Below are 24,587 nucleotides of genomic sequence, written 5' to 3' on the forward strand. Positions count from 1 at the left end.
CAGAGCTGCTCAAAACAGAAACAGCTGCTTGGCTGGGGAGAAAAATGGCATTTATGCAGTGTGGGCAATCAGAACCTGGAAAGGGATGAACCAAAAAGCTTTGAACCTTAATGGTGTAGATTTACTAAAGGCTCCACTTCAGGTTTCACTCACTCCCATATTTCCCTTCCTGAAAAAGGTGCCTGACTAATCTACATTATCTACATCTGTTTGGCAATTCAATTTTCTTCCTCAGGGATGAACTTTGAGAGTTATGCTGTAACTGAACAAGGCCCTAAAAATCATTTACTAGTGAGTTAACATACAATACTAATTTCATGAATACATTGTGCTTTCTCCCACTTCTTATGCTAATTGCATTGTCAAAACCTCAGCAAGGTTGCTAATGTCATCATTTTGCAAGGAGCTAAAGGAAAGCAAAATTAACACTTTAAGGTACAGCTGTTCAAGTGGAAGACCAGAGGCTTCTATTGATTTAGCAGAGACAAATGCAGTATTTATTTACTAGAGGATTGCTATTATATTTTGGTTATTTGACCATTAGCTAGAAGAGCCACTTGCTTTTCATACTCACTAAATGCTGACTTTAGAGCAAAGAGAACTAAAAAGAACAAAAAATCTCCACTGGCATTTTAACATAAAAATAAACTGAGCTTAATACAAACAAAATACAATTTGAAAACTTCTAAAATAAGGAAATTAGCATCCAGAAAAATACCTGAATAGATCTACACTATAGCACTGAACACATAACAATAAGATACACATAATAAGAACAATAAGATACACATAATAAGAGACACAGCAAAGTCTGGATTGTGCATGAAGTTACTCATGCTCGAGGAGCCCATCTCTCAACTCTGGCTGTGTGCTGCTCTACAATGCACAAAAGCTCTGAGTTTTCAGCCAGCCCAGGCTGCCTTCGAGCTGAGCCCTTCCCTGTTAGAGAGCAGCACCAGACAAAATCTAACTCTGACAAAATCTACTAGCTCATACTCCTGTCTGCCAGATTGTGACAAAGCCCCACAGATACATGCCTGGAAGCTGAGAAAAGCCACGTGCTTGACAGCAGCACACTGAATAGTAATTTAATTTTGATTACATTTCCAACTGCCTTCTGGCTTACTTCTTGCTGAATTACCCCCTCCTTTACTCCAGAGAAAGCAAAGCAGCCTTTATCATCTCATCTCTCTCCAGTAATACTCATTTCCAACTAACAGACCTCTTGCATTTACACAGTCTTTACCCAGTCAGCAGTGAAAGAAAGAAACCTGGATCACCATATGCAAAGGTATATGTTTATTACACTAAACCCAGCAGATCTATTCACTCACAGCCAGCACTGAAGCTCTCAAGGAAGACCAGTCTACAGAATTGAAATATTCCTCAGTTTATTTGCTCTAATGAATGATCTACAACAATTTTGTGAACTCTCCTTAAAATGACTACTCCCACTTACTGTCTCATTTTAACTGGTGCAATCCAACACCATTCTAAGTAATCTAAGAAACATCTTTATGGTGTGGAGCACCACATAAGGATACAAATGCTCATGCTGAGCTCTTATTGATAAACAATTGTTCTTTAGATCAGTCAACTACCACTAAAGTGGGACTGACACAAAACCACAGGAATTGGTACTTTTATGTCAGTAGAAAAATCCATTCTTTGAACCTTAATGAACACTTAATGTCTTCTGCAAAGACTGAAGAGGCAGCATGGACTGATCAAACATTTGACTTTACCTCCAAGCACTTCAAAACCAAAGATCTCTAAAACAAAAGAGTGCACACAAATATCAAACCAACTTTCCCCACACCTCTTTAGTTTACAGGGAAGAAGTGTCCTTCAGATACACATTCCCTATGTAATATTGCACGTTTTAGTCTAGCCAGCAAGAACCCTGGTGACAATGTAACACACAAGAGAGCAATGGGAGCACTCTATGTCCTCCATTTCTGAGGTTCTAAAAACTGCTACATTTAAATCAGAGATAAAAACAAAAGATGAGCAGAAGGGGCTTTTCATAAGAGAAAGCCTGGATAGTGAATTTTCTACCCTTGCCAGAGGTGTGCTTCTTTTTCACTAGGACTGCTAAAGTTCTTAGGAGGTGATTATTGCCCTACATAGAACTTCATAATATTTTATTACATAGATAGATTCAATATGTACTACATTCCTGAAGTATTATGTTATAATGACTTTTTCAAAAAATCCAATTTTGGTGTTATAGAGGGATTACTTCCTCACAGTCCTTGAGCATGGCTCTAACTCTGTTCTACAGATTTCACTAGAAGTTTGCAAAAGAAGTTGTTTCTTGTTCAGACATGGTTTATCCACAATTTAATTTTTGATTCCTTCTTTGCTTCATCTTTTGTCCTTGTAGGTGAAAGATGAGAAGTATCAGTCCAAAGGTTACTCAGCAAAGCCGTGACACATAGAGTGCTGAACAACATAATTACATGAGAAACCCAAGCATGTCTTTAATTTTCCCATAAATGCCCAGAATGACTGCAAATGAACATGGTAATTCTGTGCAGCTGTGCTCTGGAGGCACAACAGCACCTGCAATGTTTTCTGGATGTCACACTAATAAACCAGTGCTGGGTCCTAAATAGCATCTCAAGAGACAACGACTGATGGCCCTGTCTCTGACACACCATTGAGATGATACAGACGTGTTTTCAAAAGCAGAAATAACAGAAATGTATGCATTCCTCATCCTCAGTGAGAAAAGACATCATATGACCAATAACTACCCCTAGATAGGTTATTTAGAGATATGCCTTAAGAGGCTTGAAAGGCATCTCACACCAAACCATCAAAACATTTGGAAGTAAAACATGTAAACATTTTGAAAAGACTGCTTTTCACAATTGCTAAATAGATTTTAAATCAACTTCCCACACCTACAGTATGCATAAAAGAGTAACAAAATTTTAAATACATGTCTTATATTAAGAAATCTGTGTATAATGCAAGACTCCAGTCATGACTTTCAGGAAAAAAAAAAAACCTCAGATGCTTATAAATACTGGAACTACAAAAGATCATGTTCACTGTACTAAATTCAGTCCACAACCCTTTTAGGGTATGGTCCAACCTACATATATATGTAGTTTAAGCTTAGTTTAAGAAGTGCAAGCACAGTACCCTTATTTAAATAATATCATTGTCACCTACACTATTTCCAGTGGTCCCTCTTTGGAAATGTCCTAGGGTGGTACCAGTTACTGAAAGACACTGGCAAGCTTTGCTTCACAGACTTTAGAACAATGATGTATATTTATGTATATTGCTATATAAACTCACTAGAACTGGAAAAATCACAAACATGAATTCTAAATGCTTAGGTTTTCAGAGCTTCACAATCCTGGAAGCCTGGAATGACTCTAAAAACATTCCTGTAAACCATTAGATTTATAGGTAAAGAACATGTTTTTACTATCTGCTTATTTTAGAGCAAAGAAAACAACAAAGATTAAAAAAAACCTCAGAGCTACACTTACACTTAAAAACAAACTGAGGTTACTATGAACAGAACACAATGACAAAACTACTTTAAGAAGGAAATAAGCATGCAGAAAAATAGCTGAATGACCTACACTATAGCAGTGGACATAGGAGACAAAGTGGTCGAGTCCCGATTGCCCGGAGCTCTCCATCCTGGCAGAGCCGGCTCCCACACCGAGCGCTGCAGCTGCACCAAGGCTCTGAGCTCCCCGCCAGCCCAGGCTGCCAGGGCTGAGCCCTTCTGGGAGCACCACATGGACACAGGAGCACAATTATTTAATTGTTCCATTTGGAACTTGAACAACAAATTAACCCCTCAGCTGGTACCTACCACGGGGTTTGGCTTTTTCCTTTTTCTAGCACCGTTTACTGCAGGGTTAATAGTAGTTGTAACATTTGCAGAGAGGAAAAAGTATAATTAGTTTCCAAAATCAGGCTCAGATCAATAAATCAGTGCTTTTATGTAGCTGGGATGTGAAAGAAAATATCCTTTAACTTTTATTTGTGTGTATTAACAAAGAGGGCTACATATAAATAAATATGAAATATAGATGTGTTACATATATAACACATCTATATACAGATGTTACAGTGTTTTCCATAGGAAAAATAGTGTAAAATTAGTTCATTCCCTCTCTGTGCCAGATGAAAGTAATTAAAATTGTTCATGCTTCATTTATCATCTATTTTGCTAGCAATATGACCACTGTTTGGCTCAATACAAGTTTCCATCATTACACAAAGACATCCCTTTCTGACCCAGAAAACATATTTGTGGTCACTGCACAAGTATCAGCCAATAGCACAAGAAAAGCAATGGAAGCCCTTTTTGTTGGTGACCTCAGGGCATGTGTAACACCATAAAAATGGCAAAAACAGCTAACTCAAACTGGTCAACCCATCATTTCAGAGCCTCTTTTTGTCTGGCCTTCATAAGGGTGTGCAGAATTCCCCTGCAGAAAACAGGGACATTCTTGTGACACAGTTCACAAATTTTGAGTTCACATAACCAAACAAAACTCAACCAAAGGATGGAAGTCTCAGATTCATGTGTTAAAATGCCTAAGTCTTAATGACATAAGGCCCCTATTCTGTATATTCTAGTGTTCATTCACCCTGGAATTAAATGCTCTCTGTGTCTCTCTGAAGGTAACATCTCCTAAAAACAGTATTTTTACACATGCTCCTTGCTCATTCAGCCTTCCTGAGTGCACAGACTGCATCTTTAGCTAAGTAATGTGGCTTTCAAGGGAAGATTTATTCCCACACCTGGTGAAACAGAATTTATTGAAACAACTACTGTGGGCTATCAGAAAGCCTAACTGGACTTCCTGAGCTCACAGAATTTTACTCTGTGTTATGGCATTCTCTTCAGCTAACTAAAAGCAGTGTGGATGGCCCTGTCTTTCATCCTACACTCATCCTGAAAGTGCTTTTCTTGCTGAAAAACATTCCTTTTTATGACTCTGAACTCTAGTTGTAATATTGTGGAGATTTTGTTTTGCAGTTCTAAAAACCTTTTTTCTCTTTTGTGTAAAAGTTCTTAAATTATTCCACATCACTTTTCTGCCTGTGTTTATATAAGTCATTCTATCAGAGACAGCAGCATAAGAAGTACATGTTTTTAAAAGTTTTAGCTAAAAGGAAGGCATCCAATTTAATATCCTAGATTACAGCTAAAGGAGTAGTTAAAGAAAAGTGTAATTCCTTTGTAAAAACAGGACCTTAGGCCATTTGACAGTTAGAGGGTTTCCCTTCAGTATCTTCAAAAGTACTGAATGAAATGATTGTAAAAAACCCAGCCTCCTGAGCATGAACAATAAAAGAGGGCATAGAAATTATCTATGTTTTTAAAAAGGCTGTTTCAGTCTCATAAAACAGAGGAAATGGCAACATCCCTTAGTGCTTTGCCCAACAGTTGTCCTTTGAATTAAAACACATGGATTCTGTCTCACAGGGGCTGTTTACTCTCTGAGGGCAGGAAAGTGTGACATGGCCAGCTGTGAGAATCAGCAGGATTATAAAACTGTGTCTCACCTCTTGCTCCACTCCAAGGTTAGGGAGGGACTGTAAAGAGCTGAAGAGAATAGCAGGTTGTTTTCTTCCTCTCTTGCAAGAGATAGGAAATAAGGAAAGCCAGGCTAGATAATGCAGGAACTGCAGGGTTTATTAGATCCTTGGCAATTAACTAGTTCATTCTCCCCAAGAGAAAGTCACAGGTATCAGCAAAAGTACAAGAGCATTTATGGCTCATATGCCTTTTGACACAAATTGGAACAGGTGACATTGATTTATTTTTTTTAATCTGCTGGTTTGCATAAGGATTTTGGAGTATGATATTCAGCTCTGTTTTAGAGATGTAACTTCAAATAAGTAACTATTCTAACAAACACAGCATTAGGACTTTGAATTTTACATGCTACAGCTTACAGTTTAAAATTCTATCATTCATTTATATGCCTGACTGGGCTTTTTTTTTTTATAACTACAGGTTTCAGGTCTCTTTGAAACAGTATTTCCATTTTTATTTGGTCAATCAAGTTGAGTTCCTACTGATTTGTTAGAAAGACAAAAGCAGAAAAGAGGAAGATAGGAAAAAAGAAAGCAATAATCTTTCCATCTACTGGCCTGGGTAATTTTAATACCATTGTTTTAATCAGAAAAAAAAGCTCCATGCCTCAAATCCCATAGCTCTTTGCAGATTTCTAGTAGAGATTCATGGTCAATTTTTTTTAAATTGAAAAATATTTGCCCAATGAGAGAGGAAGAGCTGAGTCTTTCCAGTTCCATCTTGCCCTCAGTCATTGAACAGGAAGCAGAGTCTGATAATAAACAAGAGAACACACTCATATTTGACAGCTCAGGGGCTCTCTCTATGTTTTATGCGTGCAATTTCAAAAACACAAGTGGAAACCTGCAATACTGTGGCTCAAAACCAACTTTGACCTCATTATGCTCAAATGCTTCTGCAATAAAGAAGTCTGAAAAGTCCTGCCTAAAAATCCAACGTCTTTCACTGCCCTCTCAACTGTTTACAGCCTTTTTATCAGTTCCATTACCAATAATTTTCTCTTCTTTCATGTATGCAAATCCAGTTCACATGGTCCTGGCAAGGCATGTGGGCACAAACACCAGCAAGGACTGTGCTGGATCTTCCCCTGCATCTCCTACACTTGTGGGGATTTGGAGCACAATGGTCAGAGCTGCCAGCACAGACCTTCTTAGGAATGGGAATGAAACTAATTACTCACTCAACACAACAAAGATCATTTTGCTAAACTGAAGTACAACCAGCAGGGTTTTGACAAAAAGGATCTGAATCAAGTTAACGCAGTTCTCCTCTTTTAGAAAGGGATTTTCAAAACACAGTCCTAAATTTTGGCATCAGAATAAAGAACTATCAGAAACAAATATATTTCTAGTTGGTAGCAAAATGCTAATCATTAACTGAAATTCACAAAGTCCCAATCCAATAAAAATGGTGCAGTGTACGATGTCTGGAATTATTTGAGAACAGCTTTCCATTGCCTGTTTCAAAGTTCATTCTACAAAGGTACCAGTGGAAAGAAGTTGGCAGAATTTGCTTTTTAGATCACAGGTACTCTATGGACTGCTTGCTGCAGGCCTGTTGAGAGACAGAATCTATTGTCCTGGTTTCCATGTGATAACTTCTTTTAAGAGATAGACATAAGTGTGTGACATTAATGCAGTATGTTCATACAGTATGTTAATACTTCCTATGAAAGAAATTAATGGATGAAAAATTCAGAATTTTCAAATAATAAAAAAAAATAGGAAGATATTTCACCATAAGTGGAAAAGACAAAGAAAAATGAGAATTAAGAAAAATGATACTGTATAAAAACCTATTTACTATGAGGTAATGCACAGTAGGAAGTTCCCTGAGAATTGGCTTATAGCATTTCAGGTATACAAGAAATCAAAGAGTTAAAGCAAAACAAAGAACATAAGTGATAGCTCAGAGCTTTATTTATCCAATATGCAATCAGCAACTTTAGACTGTAGTTTACCTGCTAGACTTGCTGAGAAATTTCATAACTATTGCTACTGTTTGAGTAATCCATAGAGAATAAGTTTTTGCACTTACCTCAATATAGACAGAATAGCAGGATTAGCTTTTACTTTTCTGATGAATAAAGGCCAAAAGTGTCCCAGCTAAATAAAATCCTGGCAGCACTGCACAATCATCAATATGCATCTACCTGCTATTTCAAGTAAGCTCACAAAATGGTTAGTTAAAAACATAAAAAAATCACCTGCAGAGCAATCGTGGTGTTCTTCGCAGGATATTTCCCCACCAGTCCTTGTTCTTTGCGTTTCTTGAATTTCCTAAAGTAGTCCTGTATCAGGAAGGTGGCATAGAACTTCCCCACGGTTACCTCATCATCTAAATGAACAGACCAGACAGATCTCTCCCAAGTCAGCACATTTAGCAATAGCCTGTACACTCACATCTGATTTGGGGGGAAATGTGATGGGTGCAACAGGTACTATGCTTCCAACAATGGAGCCTGTAAGGGGCTCAAAAGCAATGTTTCAGCAAGCAGGTTTGGTTCAGTCAGTTAAGTGAACTCATCCTAATAAAAGAGAAAATACAATATTTTACCAAGACTTGTGTACTCCTAAGTTTCTACCAAAACCATAAAAATGTTTGTATATACATAGAAGCTGAAGTACTGCCTTTAGTTATTTGGAGTAAATAGATTAAATAAAATCTATAACATCTGACATACACTGACGTTCATAAGAGTAACTCTGCCTTTTTTGGTCACTGCTGAACCAAATTTGCTTGTCAGTGTATGTATTGTGTCAGTTCTGTAATGCTGAAAGGAATAAAAATAATTTCCATCAGTGAATTTTGTACAATTCAAACAACAGGCAAACAGCCAGGGCAGTAAAATGTAGCATTTTTACAGAGTCACTGTTGTGAACAAAATCCAAATTTGAAAGCTTCCAAATGCAGGTGCCTTGTGAGGACACCAAAATCACCTGGTTCATAGCAGGTTAAGAAAGAATGGGTCTGTTCATGACCCCATTGAATCATTCAGCTGGGCAAGTTTGATCTCTCAGTGACTAATGCTTGCCAGAAAACTAGAAAGAGTTTTCTATTCAAAAACATTGCTTTTGTTGTCACACACTTTTTTTTCCCTAGAGTTATCTGACATGAAATTCCACTTCCCTTCCTGTTGTACTGTTTAATTTCCCCATGTTTTTCAGTATCCAGATGTAGATTTTGGCAACAGGATTTTTGTTTCCTGCAGCACATAAACAGGGGCTGGTGTGGTTCAGGCATCAACTGTTATTCTTTCCAGTCATGACTTGATTGAGCATGAAAATCTAACAAGCCCAGACACATTTTAACACACCTCTATTAGAAACTATGGGCTTTTTAAAAACGTTTTAAGAGTGTCCATGTATCTTATCAATAATATGTGCAAATGTATCTCACTAAGGATAGTATTTGCAGCATTATTTTTACCTGTAATGGCTGGTTTTTGTAATTTAAATTTACTTTCTTCTTTTAGTGACTTTCTGTCATCAAAGAGGGTGGGGAATCCATTCCATGAACAGTACTTTTTAAATCCATTTTTACCTCACGGATAAAATTTATCTCAAAATGAAACCTCTATCATGCAAAATCGGCTCCTCTCATTATAATGTCTGAAATGGGCTGTATGCATGTGAGAAAGTACAACAGGCTTTAACTACAGTGAAAATGCACCCAGAATTTCTTTTCTCAGCAATTTGTCTTTAAATATATCAAAACAAAAATATTTACAACAATAGCTTCAAGAGATACTGGTTGGGAGACCAGTCTGTTGCAGGAATTATCATAGCATATTAAAGAGCCTGCTCTGCCAAACTCTGACAACCCCTCAAGGGTCAGAGCCCCCCATTTCCTGCTAGGAAAGGAGGGACTAGCAGGAAATATCAGAAACAAACACCTCACAAGGAAAGCTCACCAGTCTATGGATTCCATCTCAGCCATTAAAAGCTTTTTCATTGACTCCATGAGTCTCATTAATAAACTTTTTGTGAACATTTGCTTTGATGTTCACCTATAATCTTCCTTTGCAGCTCTTCAGGAGACTAATGGTGCATTGTGTTAGGATGAGATCTCTTACACATCATGTAATGAAAACTTGCTTCCCTAGTTTAGATAAATCCACTGATCTGCAACATAGCTCTGGTTTCACTCCCCAGATAAGCTTTTCCCCATCCTTCATACTACTCCATTACAAGTACTTGAACAGAAGTTTTAAGGAAGTGAGTTAGCAAATGGCTCCCAGAGAGAACAAGCACACAGAAGTGACAGACTGGATAGAACAAACACTGCTGTGGGTGGCACTCAGCGCGTCTCACGTCACTGCACCGCCACTGACTGTGCCTGAGATGACACCACCTCTGAAACCCAGGATGCAGAAATGAAGGGCCCTTCCTGACCCCTCTGGGCGTGCACCAATTATCCAGGAGCTCATCAGACAAATGCACCACCAGTTTGCTGGCCTGTGCCTGCCAAAGGCTGGCTGTGTCCCCAGGCTGCTTGTGCACGTCCCAGGCACAGCCAGGCGTACTGCAGACACGAGCACACAGGAGCTGCTGCCTGGCCACGGGGAGCATCCTGGACTCCCCTTGAGTCACACACATATAGCCAGATACACACAGCTCTAGGAGGGCAGCTAAGCATAACTGACCACAGAACAGACAAACTGCTAATTACAATTAGTGACAGCAATAGCAATCATGTCAAAAGGAAGCTCTTGGAAGAGGCAAAAGGTACTAGGGAGGATTAAGTGGATTTGCAGGTGGAGACTGGGAAGTTTAGAGAATACAGGTGAGTTCTTAGTGAGTTTTATGTATTTCTATTACTCGCTAGTCTCATTCATTCATCAGACATTTGACTGACATTCTACGTTTTTGCAAAGCAGTTTCACCTTTCTGTACTGAAAATGTGTTGCTATTAACAGTCTCATTGAGTTATAATAAGAAGTTATTTAATCGGCACCAAGAATTAACTGTTTATCTCTAGTGCATCTATTTATAAGCCAAGGGGGAAACAAAACACCTGCTATGTAGATTATTTTCATTCTGCTCTGCAAATAAGTGTTCTGGAGACATAGCTATGACACAAAAATGACCCAGTAATATCAGCACAAGTAATACTGAAGCAAATTACTATAAGCTGCACCTCTCAATAATTTTAAGTGGAAGTGATTTTAACATTTTGAATTTTAATGTTTTGTTGAATTATACTGAAGAGTTTTCCATTTCTTGGGAAATTGTTATTATCAGCTGTCACTGGTGTTAATTCATAGAAAAATTTCCATTTGAATATTAAATATCAAAACTAATTTCTACTGTACACTAAGCTATTTTACACTCCTATGGCATGTGAATGTAAAATAGATGTATTCCTATTTTTTTTTAGGTGGTTTACGATATTTTAAATTTTCAGGTAAATCATAACAAGGTCCACAGAGGAACAAAGTAAACTGAAATTGAAACCTCATAAATGTGCAGTAATTCCCAAGACATTCCCATGTATACTGGGTTGCCAAAGCCATCCTATTTCCTATCAACTGAACACATCCAGGTTTTCAGCCTTCCAGCTACACTGAAGAGCTACATTTACAAAATAAACATTTAGCAATGAATTTTAGTATAGCTTAAAATAAATACACAGCTTTTACTCAGCAATGAAATGAAGCTGAAGTTAAGAGTGAATCACTAGGTGAGATTAGTTCTAGGAATGTAATCTGTACAGGTTCTTTGTCAGATTGATTTAGGCAGGCAGAGCTCGCTATTCTGAAGCATGCGTCTCTATTTCAATAAAAATGTAGGGGAATAAAGTTGGCAAGAGGCAACACTAATTCCATGCCACCACCCTAAAACAGAATTGCTTCAGAATATTCGGAAAGACTCATAGTTGAAAGGAACAGAGGCTGCAGAAAAAGCTCAAGCACATAGTTACAACAATAACAAAGCGATTCATCTATGCCATGCAAGCACTTAGGTGTAAGAAAACAACAGAATAGAACACAAAAGTTGTTTTAAATGTGCAGTATCAGTTCCCCTTTGGAGAGTCAATTTAGGCAGATTTTTGGCTTCATCCCCACTATTATCTAGCAGTCACCCCATCAATAGGCTGGGTCCTCCAGCCACAGAGCTGCTGCTGCCAGCCCTGGGTGATGCCAAGAGCAGTGCAGGCAGTGCTCCTCCTCCTTGCACTGAGCATCCCCTGCCAGCGCCAGGGGCTGGAGTCTGAGCAGCCCTGGGAGCTGCCATAAGCTGTGAAAATAAAATAAACTTCAAGAAACACCAGAGGATTACCATGGATTTGAGGACTGGATGTCTGGGTAAATATACCCTGGGTATGAGTGACAGTGAGACAGATCCTGCACCTTTAAAACTTGAAAAAGCAAGTAAAAAACAGTCATCTAAACCTACACTACAGCATATTAATAAAAATGTATATATTGAAAAAGGCTAAATATATATATCAGAATATATATATTTACAAAGAGAGATATTAACATGTCATTTTATGGCACATAAGAACATTTAATAAACGTGCCTTGTAGTTCTCACAAATGTTTGGTGTCATTAGAATTCAAATATCTCTTTAAATGGGCCACATTCATATCTCAGTCTTATTGGCATAAATCTGAACCATTTCCATCATCTGTGGAATGGCTCTGGTTTAAACTAGTGTAACTGAGATAATTTAGCTTCTTGCTTTATTAATTTAGCAAAACAAATTTTAAGCTGGCAGTTAATTATTTTTTCTCCCAGAAGTATTCAACATATACAAGCAAATAAGCTATAATGTAGCATATTACAAAACATGGTGTTTTGCTCAATGCATTGAAATCAAGCTAGTTTATTTTGCTGAATGTTTTGAAATCAAGACTATATTTAGGTCAAATAAGGTAATTTTTTAAGCAAGAAAATAAGCATAGCATTTTCCTTTCTCTCTCATTTTGGTGTTTTATTTATCAGTCCTCTATGTATTGTCTATTGCAATAGGCTATAATTGTCTCAATATTTATTTTGCTATTTTTTGTTGTCCTTAAATCACATTATAATTGCAAAATTTAGCAGTTTTATTCCTTTGGTTCCTGGCACTCTGGATAGACCAACATGCACAAAGAGCAGCACATGGCAGAGTTTGTTGCACTGACCGCCAGCGGGAGGGACAACTTGGTCAAGTAATTTCATGCTCGTTTTCTTCCATATTTTCTTTATGACTGCTCTGAGCTCTTCATTGGCTTGCTCCAGGTTACCTGTGGCAAGGCATGACAAAACAGAGGATGGTAATTATGGTTATCAGCTGTGTTGAATGATCCTTTGGATATTAATTAGCTGTATACAATTAAAGACTGTGATAGAGATCCTTTGGGTCAAGCCCATGCTATGTGATGTAGCAGACAATGCCACAACTAAAGAGAAAAAAGGGCATAAGACAGCAAGTTCCTGCTGCTTTCAAATCCAGCTCTGGAGCAGTGCAGAGGTCAAAGGTGACTTCCAGACCTTGGCCTCACTCTGTCACTCCTTCTGCTTAAATCATCCAGAAAGCAATGACTTTTTCTTTACAAGCCACTTCTTCCTTGAAGCAAAGCTGAGCTTTTGTTTACTTAATCACAGTAATCACAGTACAGGCTTGAAAGTTCAAACAACTGAGTACTGAGCAATATTTCACCTCTTGCATTGCTCACACAGCAATGCCTGAGGGGCTTAATCTGAGTTTGTTATTGCCAGCAGAACCCAGAACCAAAAGCAGTAAAAGATGGCAAAAAAAATTGTAAAATGTAAAATGTGTAAAAGTAGAAAGATCTTTGAAATATCCCGCTATCTTTAAAAACCTTTCCTTCTTTAATGTAAATGAGAGAAATCTATTCAACCCAGTCAGAACTGGCCTCAACCAGACTGGGAATGTTGATTTCAAGTGAGCAAAAGCTGCACCAGTGTGGGATCCAAGGCACTGGGCTAAAAGGTAGTGAGGAAGGAGCACCTTCCCAAGCAGGAAGGGAAATTCATTCATTTCTTGCAGTAGAATCCTTCTAATGTCAATGCTGCACATTTTTATCTGACCAGACAAAAACACAGAATAATTTCTGAGGTATCTTGGTCTCTGACCTCACTAATCCCTTTCCTTTTGTTTTCTAGCAAATCATTCCTAGCAACAGTAAATACAATCCATGACCCAAAAGGAAATCAGATCCAGTGAGACCAAGGCAGCCCTGCTCATGTCCAACAAAAGACATAAATTGTAACTTTTCCTCACTGTGCTTTCTGCCAAGGGCAGTGAAGGCTTTACAGTGAAGAACCTTACCTTCTGTTTTTATCTTTAGAGCAGTCCTAACCAAAGCAAATAAAGTAGCATTGAACATGACGGTCCCATCACTGTTTAGAGGCATATTCATGGCTACTAACCTCTGAAAATGAGAAAAGGAAAACAAATATTAGTGCTGCTTTCTTTGAGAAAATAACTCCTGTAATGTTAATTTTTGAAAAGCTGATGTATTCAAAGAACAGTATTACTGAGAGGAATATAAATTATGCAAGTTCTTCAAAACAAAGTTGAGTTTTCCATCCTACCTGTGTATGATGTGCAGTAATTAAGAACAGCATTGCTTCCTTTTTATTTTAATGACATATATGCTTATAAACAAGTTAAAACTTATTAAAACTTGTAAAAATGACAGAAGATTTCTTGAGCTATTTAATGAGCTACCTTTCAAACACTGAAGCCCAGTTTTTGATTGTGCCAATAGCAAGGACAAAAGCAGTTATTTGAGGGCAGGCACTCCAGCTGCAGTCGTGTCCCAGGCAGCCCAGGGGTTCCTCGTGCTCCATAAAGAACCAGAGCACCAGGTCTGAACTGTCCCAGCCCTTTCACTCCTCAGGGAACTCCTCAGTGATGCTGTGAGCCTTTTATGCCAACTACCCTGAACTGCTGTGAAAGGGGCTTTTCTCTTTGGGTCAGTCCATCCTTGCACCAGAGTTCTCCTTCTAGAGCAGCATTGCTGTGACTCTGATTGCTAAAAAGATACAATTTCATCAAAATCTTTTTCTAATGTCTGACTTGGATTTTCTTCTAGTCTAAAACCATTACTCAATGAATAATTCATGTTATCATACAGACAGATAGAGGTTTGCTTTAAGTATGGCTTGTGACATTGAATTCCAGCCCAAAGGTTTACATGTCAACTTTTCCTATTTATAAAACAGATATACAAGGAATCCAAATGACAATACTTTGTATCAATCCTTCAATTAACAGATTTGATCTTATTCTCAATGAAATTGCTAAAATCTCAATATCCATAATTCTGAAGCCATCAAATAATGTAACAATCATTCAGCTTCTTAGTATTGCTTTTCAACTTTTACATTAAAATGCCATTAATCCTCATCAAAAGTACACATTTTGCCCGAAAGATTCTGTATAATTTTAAATTCCCGTTAATTTTCTGTCTTCTCACTTGCTGTTACATATTGTTACATGTTGTTATTCACTCCAGCCTGGTCTATCATCTTGCAGTCAGACAAAATCATGTGAAACCCACCTTGCAGGCCACTCGGTGAGGGCACAACTTGCCAAAGCCCAGCGGGGGCTGAATCCGTCTCAGCAACGTCACCACATCGAGGTGCTTTATCCTTCCCCTAGAACCACACACAGCAGTGAACAAACATCCACTCCCAAAACATACACCCTGTTCTGCTTGTTTTACCAAACAAATAATAGCAGAGAAATTATCTAACTTACTTTGCTTCAGGGTCATATTCTGACCATATCCTTTTGAATTCATCCAAATGATGGGGGCCCAGAATAGACCAGTCACGTGTCAAATAATCAAAATTATCCATAATGACAGCCACAAATAAGTTTATAATCTAAAAAAAAAAAAAGTAATTAAGAACAATCTTCCTTGATTATTTTCAATTTTTATCAATTCAATATGTAGTAGTTTAAGAACTGAAGTAAATCAATGGTTTTTAGCAAATGTCATCAAATACCACTGAAAATATTTGCATTTAACTAAATGGAAGTCCATCAAATGGATCCACAACACACATTATGACAGAGTGTGTATCTCAGGAACAGGATTCAATTTCATGACAATACATTTTGTTAACACAGAAAGTGATACAGAGCAACAGAACATATGTATACATCATGTTTACATCAGTTCACAGAATTTTGTTGAACCACTCTCCTTTTGCAAGGAAACAATTACTGTGAATAGAACAAATCAATCAGTTTATACCAGACACCTGCAATGAGGAAAAACATAATTCAATTATTATTTCACAGCAAATAATCTATTTCTGCCACAGGTTAGGGTGAAAGGTTATTGTTCACTTCTCATGTGCCACACTTGAGGACACTTGTAGAGATGCAAATCCAAATTCTGCTAAGTTTAAACAAAACAAAGAGCATTACTGCTCAGTCATGGGAATTGCAGCTCCATTATTAATGAATATTTAATAGTACCATTGAGAAATGCATGAAATAACATCTAGGAAAAGACTGCTAGCTCAGCTTTCAAATGTGCAGCCAACCACCCTGCACACGTGTGAAGAAAGCTTCACACATGGGAATTGAGAATCACAGAATAGTTTGGGTTGGAAAGGACCTATAAAGGTCATCTCCACCAATTCCCTGCAATAAGCAAGCACATCTTCAGCTGGATCAGGCTGTTCAGGGCTCTGTCCAACCTAACTTTGGGTATTCTCAGGGATGGGGGCCATCTGCCACCCCTCTGGGCAGCCTGTGCCAGTGTTTCACCACTCTCACTGTAAAAATAGGTAGAAAATATAGGATTTAAGACTCTGTATGGAAAAACATAGCCTTGCCAAAATATTTTGGATATGGGATTTTCAATCATTTTCTCAACACTCTTCATTCAGAAGAAAGCCAAAATGTCAAAGTTCATTGCTGTTAATAAGCACCAGTTAAACTCACCAAAAATGCACAGAGCATGTAAAAACTGATAAAATAAATGATGGCAAAATTGCTTCCACATGTGTATTCTTCCCCAGGATTATAATCAGATTCTGGATCACAGCGCTTTCCAGGCAAACATGCCAGCATGATTTCCTGCCAGGCTTCTCCAGTTGCACACCTTCAAAACACCACAAAGATAAATTCAGCAATATTTGATCAAGATGGATTAAAAACTTATTCATTTGTTACATTCTATACATCTTGTGTACAAGCACATATTTAAAGACAGACTATGAACATTTCAGAGCAGGAACTAATTAAAGAAAAGTGCAGAGCAAGTTTTAGAGCTGACAAGCATAATCTGACATTGCAGACACATTTTATAAGGTGGAGTAATGCACTAAGGCTTGCATGTAAAAACTGTAACCCCAAACTGCGATTTACAAGTTAAATACTTATTGCTGTGGAGTTACTGTGTACAAAAGTAGTGTTGTGTATGAAAATCTGTCATAAAATTTCAAAGCACATATTTGTAAAAGATTAACTTTCCTCTGTGGTTGAAGAAATGTCTCTAATTTCTGCTATTGCTTTTTTTTTCACAGTTGCATAAAGCTTGTTGTGTACAGTCCCACAATTTCAAATTTTTAAAAGACAATTACATAATTATGACATCTTTAGCTGTGTTCATTACCTGGTGTCAAAGGCATCAAGTGACTTAGATCTCAGTGGGTGATGCCTTTGGTGCCAGGTAAGGAATGTCCTGCCACTTTTTCCAGCCAGGTGAGAAATAATGCACAGGAGCTGGATTACAGAATCTCAGGCAAGAGACAGCTCAAGGTTGTCACCTTTACAGGCACCCTTGTCCCATAGCATTCTCTCTTTGCTCCAGGACATTTTTTGCCTTCTTCTTAAATTCTCCAGAGATTGAAATCTCATAATCCCATAATCCCCCCCTCCACCATGAAATTTAGCTGCCTTCACCATCAGGAAGCTTTTCCTATGGCTCATCTGGTATTTCCCTTCTGCAAGTTACATTCCCTTCAGTAAATGTAAAGAACCATTTATTTCTTTATGTTTGTAATAACTTTTCATTTTTTTCAAATTATCACACAAATTGCACTTCTAAAGATACCAGTAAGGGCAGAGTCTTTTGCAACTCTCCCAATGCTCAGAGAGATTGATGTCTGGGCTGTAGGTTTGGGCTCTGCCTGAATTCCCAAAGGAGTTTTACAGGAGCTGTAAGGAGTTTATTCCTGTATCACCTCCTTAGAACCCTCTGTGCCAAAGAGCACCCAGCACACAGCCACAAATAGGAGATGCTTGTTGAGCTCAATTGATTCTCCCTTGCAAACACATTTTGCACATTTTTCATAGATCAGTGAAATGGGATGCACTGAGTGAGAGGTAAGGTTTGCTCACCTGAAGAGAAGAAGCACAGCTTGGGGGAAAGTCTGAAAGTTGTTGTTTCTGTTTATTTGATTGTTGTCCCTCATGGCCACTTTTCCAAATACCTACAATAAACCAGAATTTTGACTTTCATTCCAGTGACCTGTGCTGTTAGAGGCTGTAGGCCTTGAAATCTAAACTTCCTTCAGGATGCATGAAATTTCACAAAAACACTTTCATTATACTTTAGATTTTTCATGATAGTCACATAAGTGCAGTAAATTATATCAGATATACAAGGAAAGGAAAAAAGGCAGCACACCAAGTTCTTCTCTTGTGTCCTTTGGAATTTCCTGATCAAGAAAATCAGAGCCAAATAAAGATTTTTCCATAGCCTTATACATAGCAGACTACCAAAGGAATGTTTCAATAAGTAACTTAAGAAACAAGTCTCAGATAGATCTGTACTGTTGCTTAGTGCTAAAAAAATCTGTAATTACCTGCATTCCAATGACAGCATAGATGAAGAACAGCATGGCTATCAGAAGGGCAACGTAAGGCAGAGCCTAGAAGGGACAGGTGCATTGTCTTTTAATAATCTCACACCATTATTTCTATTTCAATTTGCAAAAGTAATTTCTCTGTTCAACACAGACTTTTCCAAGGTTTTTCTTTCTATGCAAGTACTAAAAATGTTATTACCTGTCATTCCTGAAACTTTGCTGCATGCAATGTATACCAGCTTCACTGTATTTTAAATTACTTCTGCCAGCAATCCAGAGGGAAGGATCACCTTTAGTGTTTTTAATTTTACTTTCATTACTGATTCTAACACACAGACACTTCATTCTGTACAGTCACAGAGTTTTGTTAACTTCACATTCATCAGTTTTCAGGAACAATGATTCAAGTATCTATTTCACTTATGAAATTGGTTTTATGTAAAATATGTGTTAAATTCTTATTTTCCAGTCACCTAATAAAAATGTATGAAGAAGTATGAGACCTATGTACATCAAACCTATCCGATCTCTTTCAAATATGCCAAATATTTTTCCAGTAGTACCATAGAAACCTCACAGTAACAGCTAATATTAAATTAGACTCCCAGAAGTAATTGGCAAAATTAGTTTTGGCATTAGTATGCATATATACTTAAATATGTCACTATTGATAACATTAAATCAAATAAATATTTTTTGCATTCTACAGGGCATTGCTTCCTAAAATTTGGTGTATAAATGGTTGCAATTATAAAGCAAATAAATAACTTGTGCTAACCTGAAATGACTTGATGAATGTCCAGAGTAATGTTCTGATTCCTTCTCCTCTGCTCAGCAGCTTCACCAACCTCATCACACGGAAGAGACGGAAAAAAGTGATGGAGATCCGAGCGCTGTCCTCAGAGTTCTGAAGAGCATCAGGAGAAGTCAAACCAAATACAAACTCAAACATGCAACACTTCCAGAAAAACAACATAAAATGCAAAGGTGGAAGAGGTAAGATTTGGAAATGTATCTCAAGAGCCTGTTCACCTTGATAACCATGATATGAAAGGAAAAATTACATGCTGAAAACACAGGACCTGTAGAAATGCTTCACACACCACATGCATTTCCAAGTTTTCTGGTTTGTTAATAGGATCATATTGGGTTTGTTTGTAATAGACTCCAATAGAACACTGACAATGAATGCAAACCATTGCATAACACCTTTGCAGTCAGACAAAAATGAAAAATACAGAAAAACTTGGTGGAAAAAAGACATGGTAAAAAGAATAAACTCAAGTAGAGGCAAAACCACTGGGGTCGCTTTACTGATCTTACCCCAGACTCATCAGTTGTGACTGTTTCAGTTGGCTTTGGCTTTAAGAAATTAAGAACATTAAATATTAAAATCAAATAAAAGATTGAAAAGTTAGCTTAACCATAAGCAAAATTAAGAACATTTTAAATGTCTAAATGAAAATTAACATCTTTCAACTTAATATATGTCCTGAACAAAACATTAATTCCCTTATTAAACCATCCTCTTATCTGTTCATGCTGGCTAACTCATGCTAAAACAATATTGGCTGACTCATAATAAAAACTGCTGGTATAAAACATGTTTAAAATATTCAGTGGAAAGTAAATACAAAATAAAAGATCTGGTCCTACGTAGGCCAAAAAATGTTAGCCATCAATTTCCACAGGTTGTACGAAATCACAGCAGGAAGCCCACCTAAGACTCAAAGAACAAAGCTTTGGGGCCAAACTAGCCTTTCAAGGTCCTTTTCTGCTCTGCTCTTTTTGAAGATTAATTATTCCATCACTGGAATCTAACCAGAGCCAAGCAATTGTGTTTGGTACCACACCAGGAGTGTGCATCACCCTTACAGCAAAGTGAATTCCCGTGGGGTGGCTCAGGGCAAGGACAAAGGGACACACAAAGGTCCTCAGCCCCACGCCCCGGAGGCAACTCTTGAACTCTCTCCCCACACCTGAGCTGAGGGAGCAGGAGCAGGCATGGACAAAGGGATCAGGATTTCAATGAATTTTTTGGAACAGATCTGTGCAGCCCCAGGTGCTACAGGGAGCAGAGAGGCTCACACGGCTTCTTGCTCACAGAGCCAAACTCTGTATGCTGCGAGGAACATCTCACTTTTCTCCTTTTATTATCTCTGTGTGATTTTGGAAGAAACTTTCCTGAGAGTCTAAATGGTCACACACTTTGCAGAGCAGGCAGCAAATCTTGAAGGACCAATGTTCTGTGCTTGCTTGTGCAATGACAAACTCGCAGCAGCTTCTTCCAAAATTGGAGTGTCTTTAAAAACATTTATAGCGCTAGAAAAAAACAGGATTCTGGATGTTTGATCCCAGTCTTACCCTCTTGCCTAAAATATCCTGCTTTTATAGAGGCAGCTTTCAACAATTCCTGTCACTCAGAGCAGCAGTGAGCACAATGCCACCCCAGAGCTGCTCCCAGCACGCTGTGGCTGCACCAGCCACACTCAGTGCCACACTTCACCTACTCAGATCTCACAGACTGCTGGCACTCAAGATAAAACTTGAGGAGAAGGAAGGGAAAAGAAAGGAGCTGATTCCGCTGAAAATATATTATGCAAACTTATTACGGCAAAGAAAAGCAACAAGAGGTAGTACTTTTTAAAAAATCGAATCGCTATTAAAATACTGATTATGTTCTCTATTATTTTTTTCAAAACATATTTCATATAAAGGCATCAAGAGGGGAAAATGAGGTAAAAATAGTGGTTTGCTTAACTATGTGCAAGGTATGGATACATTACTGCCCTGTTGATAGGACGTCAATATATACTAAAACAAAGAGGTTTTTAACTGTATAAGGGTTTATTACTAAATTTATGCATTAAATTAACCAAAACAAAATCTTCTTATTAAACTTCAGCAAGCAGAGTATTTGTAAAACAGGCTGCAACATCTAAACTTTCTAAGAACTAATATAAAATAGATGGAAAATTTGCTGCTAAGGGAAGACAACTGCTTCATTAAAAATTCTCTGTATATTTCAACAATTTGAAATAAAATCATCAAAATATAATTAATAAAAAATTCATTATCACAAACACCATAAATGTCAAAATATCACAGATCACGGAAGCAGTCTTGCAAAGCTGCCTACCTAAATCAATCCCAAACCTGCACCAATGCACACAGACCCACACTGCTACTGACTTTTTAGCACAGAAAAAAATCCTTTAAATCTGAAGCTTTAAAGAAAAAAGGTTTAATTACACCTTTTGCAGATGAAGCCTGAAATGTCATATTAATCTCTGGTGACTGACTCAGGTTGAGCTTGATACTCTCTTAAATAGTGAGCAAATTACTTAATTTGCTTTGGTATTTTGTATGATCAAAACCTGAACATAGTATTTGACAGATAGAGATGAGATTAAATTACAGTATCATCACAAATTGACACTAATATAAATGAAATAAAATTTCACATTTCCCAATTTGGCATTTGGGAATTTTTCCCACTGCATTTTATGGGAGCAGGATCGGGCCCCAAATAAGTTAGCATCAGTATAAGGATGTCAATATATAATGGGATAGATAACAGCAGAAAAAGGATACTTTGGTCCTTCATATTTTTATTTAATCACTTTTCCAAACAAAAAACTAATGAGTTTCCATTATGTCATGGTTATGGGAAAAAAAAATCTCAAAAGGAAAAGTCAGTAAAAACATGTTTCCTACATATAACCCTCTTAGTAATTTCTTAATTCTCACTTTTAAAAATGCAGAGGTCAGATTAGTCAAACTCTGTGATCAGTTATATTGGAGCTGCTCTGGAATGGTGATCTCTCATTTTATTTTTTGTCAGGAGGTCACTGAAGGGATTTGTGTTTTCACAGTGGTGTGTGCCCAGGACTGCCCAATGCACACTCCCCTCTCAGATCCCTCTTTGGACTAAGAAACCCTAAGTGCCTGTTTCTGATGGCTGATCTGAGGCTGCTGGGGAGAGTTTGGATGTCATATGCAAGAGATTACAAATTATGGACACTGGAAAGTGCAGGCCAGTAATGAAAAATAAAAACACTGTTCACAAAAAGTAAATTGTACTATAATGCCAAGGTGGAGATAAATGCTAGAAACAATGTAAGAACTCCTGATACAAGAGGAGTTTTTACTAATGAAGCTGAAAGTATTCATCACTGGGCAAGTGTTTTGGATTTGACATTTTAGGGTGTATCTACTTTTCACCCTCTTTGGCATTTCCCTCCAGCAGCTTAGTTAATTTTACTATTGGCAATTTTAATGAAGCTTAGTGTAGTGATATACCACAACAAAAAATCCATTTTTTATACTTATTTATAAAGGAAATGCTCATCTGAGAGACAAAATTAGTTAATGGTTACATGTGTCCATCCAGCATGAAGCAATGCTCAGATCTGGGAAACTGAGATAAAGACAATCTTCAGCAACAATAACAGACAGACTGACAGAGTGTCTACTTCCTACAGATAAGAGAAAACCAGACAGCCCCCAAGCACACAGCCTGCTTTGCAGCCCCAGTGACATTATGTGCACACACACACATAAGAGGGTGGCACATTTTGATTTTCTACATGTAGGGAGGTATTAGAATGGACTTGAGACTGAGGGGGACAGGCTGAGCAGAGGGATGGTATCTGCTGACAGGCAAATAAAGATATAAGAAGGCAAATAAAAATATTACCTGTGGCCAGACAATCTACCTCCAGCCTCATCTTTTGATCTTTCCCCTCATTTTCCACCAATCATTCCAATGCTGCTCAGTCCCAAATGCTTTGGGACTGGCTGGTCATTACTAGGATTTTTTCTGTCCCCCAAAAACCGGGGATTCCTAAGATGACAGGTGTGCTTCTGTCTGGTAATGGTCCCAGCTGGAATAAATAGTTTCTGCTTTCCCTGCCTGGCTGGCAGACAGTGAGGGGAATGAGCACAGACACTCCATTGTTCTGCTGTTCTGTCAGCCATGGACCAGCCACATCAGAGCCCAGCTCAGCAAAGCTCCTCATAGCCATGGAATCTTGAGCCAGCCCTTAAATACTTCAAATAGGCAGTAATACATGATTTTTCTTTTTCACTTAATTGAAGTGCAACAATTTTCTTCCTCAATCGCAATCCTCAAAAAAATATAACCAATGATCAGCCTAAATTTCTGACTCACTGATGAAAATGTTTGCAACCTGCTACCAATTTTGGTTAAGTACTAATGCTGCTTACGAAAAATTTATCACATTTCCTAAACAGGAACTCCTTGTTACACAAATGTTTGCAACAAATGTTAAAAATAAACACCCTGACTATAAAGAATTTCAGTGTCAAACTGTGAACAGTGTGAAACAGATTGTATCATGCCTTGGAAGCAAACTCTGTGCTTAAACAAAAAATAAATATGGTGAAAACCAGTGATGTTAGTAAATGGTGCTGGTCAAAAGCTTCTTTTTTACATATTGTGCCAAAGGGTCCAAGAGTATGTCAGAACAAATGACATGTGATGATAAAGTCCTCATCACCAAAATTAAAGAAGGAAGCAACTGAATGACAAACACACATGATGACAATAGCATATACAGCAAAACATTCAGGTTGCCAAAATATCTCCAGAAATGTGTGCTGTGAGTCCATGTGCATAAACACACTAAACACACACAATTTGTTCTGAGAATAGTTACTGCAATTCAGATGTGAGCAAGAAATTTTCTTTGTGGTCTTATTAGTGCTCTCTATATTCCCTGTTCAACATGAACCAAACGCCCATAGACATCAACTAATTAAAATTTTAAATCAATGTGAGAAACCCCTGAAAATATTTTTTATAAGTGTCTCTTCCCCTGTAAAATATGTATTTAAGTTCTACATTCACAATTAATATGTTATTATATGATAGCTAATGAAAATTTAAAAAAATATTTCTTCCTCTAAATTAGATATTACAACAGTGCAGAGATTTGATATTGCACTAAGACTTCACATTAATGAAAGCAAAGCTGTATGAGAACAGTTTTCTGACCTACCCTTAAGCCTAAAGAGAGATGTCTGCAAAAGTTTACAAAATATATCAACAGTATCCAAAAATACAAATTACTAGCCCCAGCAGCTGTTCTAACATATGATAGGGGTGCATAAAGTTGTACTCAAACTAAATTGGACTGCTCCTGTTCAAAGCTGAATCCTGAATCTCTTACAGGAGGCAGACATGGGGC

At 37.7% G+C, this 24,587-nt stretch overlaps 1 protein-coding gene across 18 annotated transcripts in view; it reads right to left on the minus strand.

Annotated features, from left to right (window-relative positions):
- Window positions 1–24,587, minus strand: part of CACNA1D (calcium voltage-gated channel subunit alpha1 D) — a 167,688-nt gene that overhangs the window by 12,945 nt on the left and 130,156 nt on the right. For 12 of the 18 annotated variants that reach the window (XM_085590075.1, XM_085590085.1, XM_021533027.4 and 9 more), the window contains 10 exons: window positions 19,699–19,737; window positions 19,154–19,282; window positions 18,373–18,438; window positions 17,906–17,997; window positions 16,505–16,664; window positions 15,305–15,432; window positions 15,105–15,201; window positions 13,868–13,970; window positions 12,717–12,818; window positions 7,791–7,921 (listed from right to left, as the gene is read on the minus strand). In XM_085590075.1, coding sequence (XP_085446201.1) covers window positions 7,791–7,921; window positions 12,717–12,818; window positions 13,868–13,970; window positions 15,105–15,201; window positions 15,305–15,432; window positions 16,505–16,664; window positions 17,906–17,997; window positions 18,373–18,438; window positions 19,154–19,282; window positions 19,699–19,737 — 1,047 coding nt within the window. The remainder of the gene's footprint in view (window positions 1–7,790; window positions 7,922–12,716; window positions 12,819–13,867; window positions 13,971–15,104; window positions 15,202–15,304; window positions 15,433–16,504; window positions 16,665–17,905; window positions 17,998–18,372; window positions 18,439–19,153; window positions 19,283–19,698; window positions 19,738–24,587) is intronic. The other 6 variants (XM_085590077.1, XM_085590087.1, XM_085590083.1 and 3 more) reach the window with 1 other exon arrangement.

This window comes from Lonchura striata, chromosome 12, assembly GCF_050655825.1.
Source record: "Lonchura striata isolate lonStrDom1 chromosome 12, ASM5065582v1, whole genome shotgun sequence".
NCBI lineage: Eukaryota > Metazoa > Chordata > Aves > Passeriformes > Estrildidae > Lonchura > Lonchura striata.